This window comes from Sylvia atricapilla, chromosome Z, assembly GCF_009819655.1.
Source record: "Sylvia atricapilla isolate bSylAtr1 chromosome Z, bSylAtr1.pri, whole genome shotgun sequence".
Lineage (NCBI taxonomy): Eukaryota > Metazoa > Chordata > Aves > Passeriformes > Sylviidae > Sylvia > Sylvia atricapilla.
The window spans coordinates 42,314,060-42,326,361 of NC_089174.1; the positions used below are offsets into that span (position 1 = coordinate 42,314,060).

A 12,302-nucleotide genomic window follows, 5' to 3' on the forward strand; every position below is an offset into this window, starting at 1 on the left:
TGGCTAGTGCATGGGGTTACTTGGACTGGCTACCCTAACCTCTGGCATGTTAAGGAGCCCCACAGTATCTGGTGCAGTGGAGAAGAAAACTCTTCAGGGGGATGGTATACCTTTTCTTGCATCAGCAACCAGGCTGAGTTTTCTCCTTTCAAATCTCCTCAGGCTCCTTATTTTTAATTGCATATGCTTCCCTTTGTATTTTGGAGTGGTTTCCTTCAGCTTTTTGCTGAAGACCCCAGTCCTAGGACTGCAAAGATAGCAAATTGTCCTTCAGTGGCAGAGGCTCCATCTGGATACGTATCTCCAACACCTGCAGCCTCTGCTATGGCACTGGTATTTGGATAGATCTTACACATTTTGCTTTCCTCCTTTGCACATAAGCAGCTGATGTTACCTGTTAGACAATATTAGGCTGTCTCCTAGCCCTCTTCTTTTACCTAGAAAAAAGTTTCTTTCTGTGTCCCTGGAGAGGGAGATGTTGCCAGTCGTAAATAGAGGTAGTGCAAGGAAAAACCAGCATTTTACCTGCAGTGCATAAAGCTGCATTGACCTTTCTGCTCAGAAAGGTGGAAGGTGAGAATGGTTGCCCAAAGTTTAAACCTTGCCCCCAAGTTGAAATAAGCTGTTTCTGGTTAATTTTCAGGATGGTGGAGGAGGGGGAAGCAGCCACAGGAGGATACGAAGATTTCCTTGGGCAGAGGCACTCTGACGTCTCCACCGATGTGTACAGCTCACAGTTTGAAAACATCCTAGACAATGCATCTTTGTACTACAGTGCAGAATCGCTGGAGACATTGTACTCGGAGCCTGATAGCTTCTTCAGCTTTGAGATGCCACTCACTCCAATGATCCAGCAGCGCATGAAGGAGGGTGGACAGTTTTTAGATAGGACATCACCCTTGGGGCAGACAGATGTCCCTGACAGGGAGGTGAAGGGATGTGGTGAAGGCATCGCCAATGGCTTAAGGGATGCAAGTGAAACACTCTTCAAAGGAGATGTCACAGAAGTCCCTCGTCTGGAAAGGTAAAAGTAGTGGGTGAGCTTTCTGCGTGCCTGCTGATTTGCCCCAATCTGTGCTTACTTCTGTGTACTGTCACATAGTGTAGTTCTGACTCTTTTAACACTTCAAATTTTCCACAGAGATTAATTCCCAGGGTGACTGCAGGAGAGGAATAAGCCATCTAAACCTGCCATTCATAAGGAGAGTACAAATTTATTATGAAGATTTATTAGGCAATGCTGATGTATTGATATATAAGTCTGTCTGGTATTATCACATCTCTGGGACCTGTCGCTGGAGGAGTTAGTTATTGGTTACAAATGAATCTTGTTAAGCTCCAGTTCCTGCCTGAATTTATTGGCAGCAACTTTAGGAGCAGTAACACTTGGTGTACACAAATGAGTTGTCCAAATGCAATTTTTGATCTGGATGTTAAAGATGTGTCTCTGGGCACAGTGTTTCCTCTTCTGAGGCCAGTGGGAGTTTAGAATGTTACTTCTGCTAGGATGAGATTTTGCTCCCACCACATTTACAGATTAGCTGCTTCTTTCGTTTGTGCACATACTTACTAAAAGAGGAGCAAGCATTGCAAAAATGTTCCTAATTTCTGTTTAGGTAGAACGGGAGGTGAGAAAACCTATTGAAAGGAAAAATGATGTGAGAAGCAAAAACTAGGCTGAGTGGTTGGAAAATACTGTGCAATTGTAGAAAATCACTCCATGTCTGAACTTTTGTAATAGTGTGCTGTCCAAGAGAGTGGGGGCAAGTGAAAGGCAGGCACAAAGTGGGAGGTTGAGTTAAAAGCAGAGTAGTGAGGGTGCAACTCACCTGCAAAGTGGTGAAGGACATTGTGAGTGACAAAGATGCCTCTGGTCTTCATCCTCCAGGGACAGGCTATTATCTAAGAGTTCTACTACTATTCCCTTAGATGGGACTAGTCTAGTTTCCTGGGAGTAAGCGTGGGAGTTCTTTTATCTGTTTTATTTCTTTTGTGCTAAAATGAAAGAAGTCCTTTGAGCAGAAGTAGTTTCGCTAACTTTATGGATTAAGGTACAGTTTGCTCTTAAAACAACAGGCAGAAGGACCTTGAAGTTCAAAATATTTTCCCCTCAATCATGCAGTAAAAAAAGGTGTTTAGATCTTGGGCATGCATGGTGCCTGCCAATAGGCAATAAGTGACTACTAATCTGCAATAACCTGTATGGAGCCAGAAACTGAGTTCAGTCCTGAGACTTACAGCTCCTTACTTACAGCAAAACCAAAGACTGACATAAAACTGGACAGGGGAGAACAAGCAGCATATTCAGATCCTGATTCTGTTACCCCCTAGTTGGAGTATCTAGTATCTAAAAGATACTGCCAAGTAAGGCCCACATTGGCTCATCAAGACAAAAAATTATCACGAAGACAAGGTGTGCTTAGATGAGTCACATCAGGTACCTGCCTAATGTGGATTTCACTTGGAATTAATTTTAGTTTAGATTTGCAGCCATACTGATAAACCAGCAGTAGATGTTTAAATAGTTTTTTCTCACTTAATTTAAAAAATAAGAAAAAAAAGTATTTCTGGTTTGTTAGAGACAAGCCTCAAGGGCTCACCTAAGGTAGGTGCCAGTAGAGAATGTCAGCACAGCAGGATGGTTAGCCACAAGTATGCCCAACAGAGTAATCCTCCCAGCGACAATCTTACAGCCAACACCACCCTTCCTCCTCCAGTATTCTAGTATCGTGTTGTATTGCACCAGGCGTGTATGTTGTGTGGTGACTGGCAGGCGACTGACAGGTCGTAAGTACTATACTTTGTTGGAGCCGGTGGGGAATCACGGTGTCAGGAGCGCGTGGGTGAGAAGCAGTTGTGTGCGTGCTGGGGGCGGCGAGAGGTTTATCGTATAGAGGGGTCAAGGTGGTGTGTCCTGGTGATGATCAGGTGAAGCAGAAATAGCCTCCTGAGCCCTGGCGGCTCAGGGAGTTTGAATCCGAGACTTAGGTTTACTTAAGTCTGCCTCTGCGATGCGTATGTGGCACCTCTCTGCCTGCTGCTGAAGCTCTCGTTTCCTACCGTGCCGAGAGCCTGCGGTTGTGCTGGGGGCTGCAATTCCTCCCGCGTAGTGCCTGCCTGGCGCTCCAGAGGGCACTCTCCGCAGTGGTCCAGCCCTCCCGGAGGAGGAGGGTGGGGGGACACAAGCCCTCGGCCCTGCCGTGCCCGGCCTCGCGCGGGGCCGCCGCGGCGCTCCGTGCGCCTTGCCCGGCCAGGGCTTCCGCTCCCGCAGCCCCCCCCGCCGGAGAGCGGCGGGAGAAGCCCCTCTCAGGGGGGTGCGGGTTGCCGTGGGGGCTCGGCATGTGAATACTGGCAAGTGCAAAGGGAAGCGGGTGGATTTTGGCTGCGGGGGATTTGGGAGCAGAGCAAAGGCAGTGTGCGCGACTGCAAGGAGCATGAGACCCTCCCCCCCGGAAACGGTACTGCCAACCCGAGGGAGCAAAAACAGAAACCAAAATCTCAGCAGTGCCCTGTGCACTGTGTATTTTGATGATATAAAAAGTGATTGGGGAGGGAGCATGGTTCCAAGTACTAGCATTAGTTAATAAGTGAGTGGTGAGAAACACGAGCAGTTCTTCCTGGCCCAGAGCAGAAGAGGCCGGCCGACTTGAGAGCAAAGAGCTGGTGGTTTTCTCCCTGGAAATTGAAAGCCATGTGCCAATTGGGAAAGAAGGAGCCGTGGCTCCCACTGGCCATGCACTCTTGATAGCAGGTAACTGAGCACCATAGCCCCTTCTGCACCAGTTTGGAGGGATCCAGAGAGTACCTCACACAGGGAATGAGGTTTTGATGCGTAAGGACGAGAAAACCTGGCTTCGTAATGAATAAGCAGGAGGGTAACATCCTTCTCCGCTCTTAGGAAATGCTGGCTTTGGGAGGGGTCAGCTCTGGTATGTGAGGGCCGGTCACATGCCTTCAGAACTGAAAAAGAGGAAAAAAAAAAGCTATTTGAGGCTTGCAGGCTGCAAGTTCATATGAGCTCCTGGGTGTCTGAAGATTTCATCCCTGCTGTCCTCCCTGTCAGCTGCTGGCCGTGGTTAAACGCAGTAAGTGCTGGCGAGAGCTGTATGATGGACCTGCCTGCTTTGACAGCCACCTGCTGTGCTTCCTTAGGGTAGGGAGATGTCAGCTGCCCTGGGTCTTCCGCAGAGCAGGCAGGCTTGCTTTTACTAGTAGTCCTTTCTTGGCATAGCTTAGGTGCTCTTTGTGCCTAGCCAGTGGAGGAGGGATGGCTGGGGGACAAGGGCGTGCAGCTTGCATTCCTGTGGGACTCTTCGTGTCTTTGAGGGTGGAGTTTATTCTCTTTCAGTTCTCTGAGATAAGCTCGGTTGATTAGAGCATGGTGTTAACAATGCCAAAGTTGAGGGTTTGATCCCTGTGTGGGCCATTCACGTAACAGTTGGAGTCGATCCTTTTGTATGCCTTCCAGCTCAGAATATTCTGTCATTCTGTAGCGATTCTCTGGGGGAGGGGGGCGGGGAGAAATATTCTGCAGCTGAAGTAGCCTTAAGTTTCCACAGGAGGGGGTGAGAGAACAGGGGGAGGAGGGGTGGTGTGTGAGGTTTCGGAGCTGAGCGGCAGCCTTACTGTGTGTCAGGGCACCGTGGGATCCTCATGAAAATAGGCTGAGCTGCAGGTTGCCAGTGTGATGAAGCTTTGTAATGACAGTAAGGGCGTTGCATTCGGGCCGTGTTTGGTTACCTCGTCTCTTTGTTATCCTTGCAGAGGCATGCAGTCCCCACTGTCACACCCACGCCCCAGGTGCTGTACTCTCTCTTCCCGTGCCAGTGAGCTGTGTTAAGGCGAGCAAGGCTCTGCCTTCCTATCTGGGAGTTCAGTCTTACTTTTAGACGCAGTAAGAAAAACTGTTTGAAAGCTGCTACCGAGACACGGAGCTTGAATTTGCGTTGCCTGGACTAGGTGTAATCATTTGCAAATTGATTCGGATTGGTGATCCAAGTCAGAGTGGGGTGAAGGGAACGTGTTTCCAAAGCAGTAAGATATACTTGAGGGGAAAAGGAGTTAACTTTTCTATGTGTACCACACAGAAAAAGCATCTGTGTGAGTAAATATGAAGTGTGAAATTATCTCTGTGATGATCTCTATACTTACAGACTTTAATGACTGGACTTCTTTTAGTCTTTTCTTTTACTGCATACTTTGCAGCAGGCTTTCCATTCCCCTTGTAGGCTAGAGTCAGAATAAGAAATTTATAAAGACCCACAAAAAAACCAAGAAAAAACTTGCGGCATTTCTTTTCCTGCCGAAAGTGCTTTTTCCTGTTACCTTGGGAAGTATTATCTCTGTTTGCAGGAGGTTGCCCGAGATTTTTGTAAATCCAGAGAGAAAATGAGAAAAAAATCTGTATTGCAACTCCTAATCCTCAAAAAATGCTAAATATTTGCCACCTGCCATCATCTTCAAAGAACTGCTGCTGCTCAGCAAATTCTGTAAGTTCTGTTATTTTTTTCTCCTAGAGATGCAAACACAAATTTGGTTGCATATGTATTCAAGAGGGGAAGAAAACAAACTCCCTAAAGCAATCTGGTGATTCTCAGAATAAATTCACAAGAACGTAGCCTGAAATTCCCATGGGTACCAGGTTACTTTAAATTGTTGAGGCCTCTTGTAGCAGTTCCCATGGTGGATATTTTTCTTCTGTGTATAGGTAATTTCCAGCAGTTTCTTACTTGGCACTCTGCTTATTCCTTCTTTAAGACAGTAAACTTTGTTGACAAGTCCAGTTTTGATTCCTCTCTCCAGGCTGATTCTCTAAATCTTTTCCCAGTTTATCAGTACCCAGATGCCAGTTATAATTTTGGTTTTCAGTTTGCACACTGCTATTTTTGTCCAAAGAAGCTTGTATTTGATTTTCCAATGTAGTTACAAGACTCAATACTTAGGAATCTAGCATGTAATTTTTATACATTCGTTTTATTAGTGTGTCTGGCAGAGGTCTGGTAGAATCTTTTTGCACTTTGAAGATTCACTTAGAGACCCAATTGAATTTTTCATTTAGTGTCAAATCTGGTGAAATCCCTGTTTCTCTGAGTGGATGTTTTTTCACCTTCAGACATGCCTCAGCTCATGGCAGACTGGGACTTAGGAGATATAGGTCAGTCAGAACATGATACTTCATATTTGCTGTCAACCAGATGCCCAGGATAAGGAAGTGTATTCAGAGGAATGGCACTGGTTATTGTCTTAGAAAAGCAAATGCATTAAATGCATCTGCAGCTGGTGAGCAAGCAAACAAGTGCTGGAGCCCATTTGCTGGCACATGGGCTAATGCATCTGTCGGTTATTGAGCCACTGGTAACCGCAATATGCTGGCATGGGTGTATGTTGAATCCAGGTAAAGAGGAAGTGGCACAATTCACAGAGGTGCATTTCTGACACCACTGGCATTTTGAAGCTGAAGATTTGCCTTGTTATTATATAGTCTACTAACTTCTAAAATGTTTTGTTGCACTGTTCACCTTGGTATTCCCTCCAGGAAGGGTGTCATCACTTTATCAAGGCTCTGGAGATAGCTGTACAGAGTTTGCCTTTGCTCTGGCTAATGAGGTGCTTGGAATACCAGTTTAGTGAGAGTTTGTAAATCTGCTTCTTCTAGTTCCTAAATAAACTGTTGTTCTATGGAAAAAAGGGACTGCTGACTTTTCGCCTCTTCAGTTCTCAGCCTCCTGTGAAAATAAAACAAACAAATCAAATATCCAGGAGCTCACAGAGACAGAAAAGAAAAATAAAAAGTGGAGCAGCTGATCAGCTTGCTACACAAAGCGCCTCAGTATAGAGCTGTCAGCAGCTCAGCTTTGAAGCTGGCATCTGTTGGCACATCTCCATTAAAGTCAAAGCCATTTAGGTCAGGAAGGCTTGATTCACCAAAACCGAGGTGTCTCTGGCAGCTCTGAGCTGGTCTCAAAGTGTAGCCTGCCATCTCATCCATTAGCCACGACTGGCTGCTAGTCATTCCCCTCTCCATGTTACTGGTGGCTATATCTCTTCTTCCTCTGTGTGTTTGCTGGGATAGAGAGAGACACAGCCTGGAAGCTGGTAGGATGGCATAGAGAGGCATGCATGTCCTCAGATGCTGGAGCAGCGGTGGAGAAGAACAGGGCAACAGAGCACCCAAACTCCTTGCTAGTACAGCTGGGTGAGCTGTGGGTTGGTTAGTAGTTGTTTTTTTTTTTATTTACAATTGTTTTTGAGGACAGGTGGTTCATTTTGCTGCATGGTTTAAATGTAAAGCTCCTGTGTGATACCAGTGCCAATGCTCAAGTGCTTCATCTGCACATTTGCAGGGATGCCTGAACTGAAAGGTGTAAACACATGTATTTTTATGCATCTGTTTTGCTGCCTGCCAGGAAAGGACCAGCTGGACCAGTTGCCTGGTGAATACGCTCTTCCTGGACCAGTCTCCCAACAGTTAAACCGAGCCCAAGCATGGCGGGGAAGTACTCAGCTGTCTTCCCAGTTTTGGTCCTATCCTGGAGCACCCCGTAGGACGATTATAGGGAAGGAAGGTCCTGTGGGTGCTGAATGCAGGGATGGTGGCTCTTGACAGATGGAGCAGGCGGGGTCTGAGGGGAGAGCCTGAGGATTCCTGAAACATGTAGGGGCTAAGTGTTTTCTGAGCAAGGTTGTAGGTGTGCAGTGCATTTGTTGTGTCTGTCTTTTTATTTTTATTGGGGCAGATGTATCAGATCCTGAGTATAGGACAATCCTAATGATTTCAAGAGACCAGTCTATGTGTCTATGCATGTCAGAAATATCCATTGCAGGGAAATATCCACTGCCTTTGGATACCCCCTGTGGTGAGGACCAGGTTTTCACTTTCTAGGCATGGTGATGTTAATGTGATTAGTGTCCCTTTGGAAGCACTAACCCTTGCCATAGCAATGTATGAAGCCTGAGGTCAAAATGGAATCAAACCTGGAGTATTTTTAGCAAGACATTTGTACTTGAGGTGGCAGCAGGCCAGCATGGCTGTGTAATAAAGTACATGCTGTCTCTCGGAAGGGCTGCAATCCTGTCCCTGCATGTGGCAGGACTTCTTGTTCTAATGCTGTGGTCCTGTAATGACAAATGCATTTGCTGTGTACAAGCCTACAGAAATGGTGTTTTCTGAATGCTTTCACTGCTAGCTCACTTTTTAACAAGCAGTAGGAATTATTTTAATGAAAGAAAAAGACGGATGATTACAGGAAATAAGAGGTTATTTTTGAACAGCAGTATGCATTTCATATTTTTTGGTCTGAAATTGACTTAACATATATGTTTTATTGATAACAAATAGGGGATTACAGGGATTGTTACTTTTAACTTTGCTCCTTTCCATGTGATATGACAAGATTGAAGTACTTTTTAATAGACACTTAGTGGTTACTCTGGCTTGTAGACGCCATCCTTGCTTTGTAAGTGCTGGCTGATGCTGTGCTTGTGAGACACCCACTGAACTGAGTTGCAGCAACGTGCAGCTGTGTCAGTCCTCAAAGAGGGATCAACTTCAAAGCATGTCTTTGAAAAGAATCCATACATAGGACTTCAAAGCTGATTAAACTATTTGGAGTAAAATAGCATACTGAGTCATCTGCTAGGAAAGGGCATTTTTTTTTTTATTATTATTATTTTTCTCCCCTTCCTACAGTTGTATCTTGGAAGAGCCAAGATACAACTGGAGCTGAAGGTAACTGGCAAGGTAAATCATTGCTTGAAGTGCTTTTGTGCTCACTGTCTCTTGGCCCTGAAGATGCTGGTTGGGAGCTGCAGCACAGCCGTTCCTAGCCCGTTTGTGTGGTCGGGTCATTTGTGCAGGAACTGAGTCATCACATCCCACTGCTGCCGGGATTTCTTCACTTTCTTCAGTGGGGCTGCTCGTTTCAGAGCTGGGCTGTTCAGGCACAACTTTCCAGGTCCTTTTAAACGAAATTCAGACTGTGCCACTGCTTATGTCTCGTCTGCTCTGAAATGTGAAAGGATATCATCCACTGAACAGCCAAATTTCTCTGAAGGGTTACAGAACAGGAATTTGTTTCTACAGGGAGGACATAGAGGGTGGAGTGGAGGAGTGAGGGCAGGACCTGACGGTTTCTGCTTTGTCCTTACCATGCTTCTGAGGGGCTGTTGAACTAGTATTAGAGCAGGCTTCTCATGGACAGAGTTGATGGTTATGGAGGGAATGCTCTCCTGCTTCAAAACCAGGAGAAGAAGGTTCAGAGTGAAAGCATTTAAAATAACAGAGCCAGCACTATCCTGCAGTGGGTGATTATCAGCTACAGTGTGGCTCCCCAGTGGATGCCTTACCCCTGCTGAAAAGGACATTGGTTTTGGCCCTAGCTTCAGCATGTCAGAATGTGTCTCCACCCTTCCTTACTTGTAATTATTGCTGCGTTTTGCTCTGATGGGTTTTGCTGGCAAATGCTTGACACAGCCTGCCTTGGAGTAAAGCTGATGTTGAAGACATTCACATTTGTTTGAGAGAAAAGCTTGGTTTTCCTCCTGTTCCATCCTTCTCTCTTTCCAAAATGTCTGTGAAGGTTCCAGCCCTCTCTTCCAAACTCCCCTGCAATTGGTGCAACCAGTGCACTTCCTCCAGATGTATATGCCAGATGAATTAGTGCTCCTTGGGGAAGGAACATATGCATCCAGGGAAGTCCATGTGCCACAAAGCATATGCTGTGCATCAGTGTGGTAAAAGTGAAAGGCGGTGTCAAGCTGGGATCACTGAAGTGGCTGTGATGAGGACAGCACTTACTTAGGCTAAGTTGTCACACCCTGCCACTCAGTGTCAACTCTGAATGTCACTTCTTTAGCTGGGCCAATTGCTCCATGCTTTTACTTCATAAAGGAAAATGCTAACATACATTTCTTCCTTGGAACTAATCAGAGAGTTTTATCTCTATGGATTTGCTTCAAAATGAAGAGCATACCAAGGTTGAAGGTATCATAAATGCACATTGAGGCTGAGGTTTCCTCTTGCAGCCTAGTTGGCTAGGGGGTTGGACCACTGGGATATGAGGTGCCTGTATTGTTACCATTTTGTTTCTGGCCTTGCTGTGTTTTTTTCAAGAAATTGCAGCCAATCTTCAATCAAACATTGCTGTGCAGTTTCAGTTTTGGTAGCAGCTGGGAATGGGAGATGGGGGCAATAAGTGAATCTAGAATATTCTTAAACAGATCAAGTGTGCTAAGTGCTGAACGTGACAAGATTGAGATACCTTGGCATTGGGATCTAAATCGCTGTAGAACTGGTCTATAATAGAATAAGTGAAGAAAACAGTATAAAATCCCTAGCAATTACACCTATTATGGTGTAATACAGGAAAGCCGGAAAGCCTGGCAGAGCTTACTGTCTTCAGGTTACATGTTTTATCTGTGAGCTTGGAGAGGTGTCTGCTGCTGTTAGAAAGTATTGTATTTACCACAGTGGCTGCTTATAGAATTCCTGTAATTTCTGCTGGATATAGCGGTCACCTCCTCTGTGCATTCCATGTGGATCTGGGGATGCTTTGACAGGAGAAAGGATGCATCAGGAGTCTATTGCTGGGTACAGAAATAACAAGGTCTGTAGACGTCTGTAGACCTGGTTTCTGGCCACAGCTCATGTGCTGTGAGACCAGAGAGGTCTGGAGTTTTTTGTAGCTTCTGTTTTCTGTGTTTTCTGATAGCAGATTAATATAAGTGTCTCTGGATTAAAATCAGCAGCCATTGCTGGACAGGCAATTACTAGTAATATCATTACAAGCACTTTTGGCCTTGAATCTAGGATTAGGGGGAATATAATCTATTACATTTTTCCACCTGTGTTTTTCAGTGGAGGTTTTTCATTTCTACGTGATAAAGAGTAAAGCTGCATGAGAAATCTGTGTCCAGCCTTGCTCTCTATTGCAAAGCTCTATCTTGGCACTTTTTTTGATGGTAATGCTGCTGTGGATTCTTTATGTGTAGAACCTGTAGACTGCAGAAGAGAGACCTACTTTCAGCCTTGGTTGCTCCTAGCCCTTGATTAGAATTCATCATAAGCATTTTACAGAGGGAGGCAAGTATTACTGAGTTCAGCAGATTAGTAAACTGAGGCACAGAGGGAAAATTATGCACCTGGAAAGCGCTGAAAGTAAGAAGAGATGTCAGCCTTTTCCCTGAGTAGCAGCACTTGGACCCAGCTACAATATCCTTCCCTGAAGGCAGCTTGCATAGTAGCCATGCACAATCTTCATTTCCTAAGCCCTCAGTGGTATGAGCACTGGGTCTTCAAGCCACCTAAAGCCAGTTGAGAACTGTAGTCTCGCTTTACTGCTAAGAATTTGCCATTTCCCCTGAACAAGAAGCTTATGTTACAGATAACCTGTACTGAATTGACAGCCTTTTTGTACTTCGTACTTCTGTATGAAGTCCAAAAAGTACTTGCTTAGTACTTACTTTTTGTACTAGGTACAAAAAGTTCTTACTTAGTCCCCCTTTTTACTAAGTAATAAGCTAATCAACTGTCAGAATTAAGTACTGGAATAGCAGAAGGAAGCATCCCTTATTCTTCCATGCTTGTATGGGCACCCTCAGTCAGGATGAAGCTTTAAACTGGAGAAGCTGGAAGGTAGGGTTTGTTATGCAGCCCTATTGACTAGTTTTGGCAAGCAGGGGAAAGAGCATATCCTCCCTCTTGCTGGGTGTTCCTCCTTCATATCCCAGCCATGGCTCTGAGAGGCAAAGCAGAAGCTGGGAGCTGCTGTACTGTTAATTTCACTAAGTGGCAGATGCTAGCACTTCCTTTCTTTCTGAACTTGTGATGGTTTGTGGTAACGTTGACTTCCGTAGTGCACTGGTTCCTAGCAGGGTACAGATGTTTCTTGTCAGCTTTGGCCATCTTTCAGGCTATAAATACTACCTTTAATGAAGAGCAGTGGTGAAAGAGGATTGCAATTTATAGTGAGGTGAGGCTCTGTGAGTTGGCATGGCTTATGAAGCAGCATTTGTACATGAAAGACTCCATCGATCATGTTAGCACACCTGGGTATGCCTTGTTCTTGTCAATTGTTAGAGAGGGGAATTTGGAACAAGTTGTGCCGGATTTGAATGGTCAAGGTGTTGATCAGGGTTGTGTCAGGATACTCTGTCATTTGCTTTCTTCACAAGTTTGATATAGGCCTAATTAAGAGAATTTCAGACATGGGCTAGTGGTTTTGGATAAGGCTGAGGAGGTGTTTTCCACAGCAGTGACGTCAAGATGGGCTTTTTTTTGTTTTGTAGGATAACTGATGGCTAGT

At 45.3% G+C, this 12,302-nt stretch overlaps 1 protein-coding gene across 1 annotated transcript in view; it reads left to right on the plus strand.

The window, feature by feature from the left end:
• Positions 1-12,302, plus strand: part of PSD3 (pleckstrin and Sec7 domain containing 3) — a 103,619-nt gene that overhangs the window by 26,901 nt on the left and 64,416 nt on the right. Inside the window, exon 4 of the mRNA XM_066339219.1 lies at positions 644-1,024. Coding sequence (XP_066195316.1) covers positions 644-1,024 — 381 coding nt within the window. The remainder of the gene's footprint in view (positions 1-643; positions 1,025-12,302) is intronic.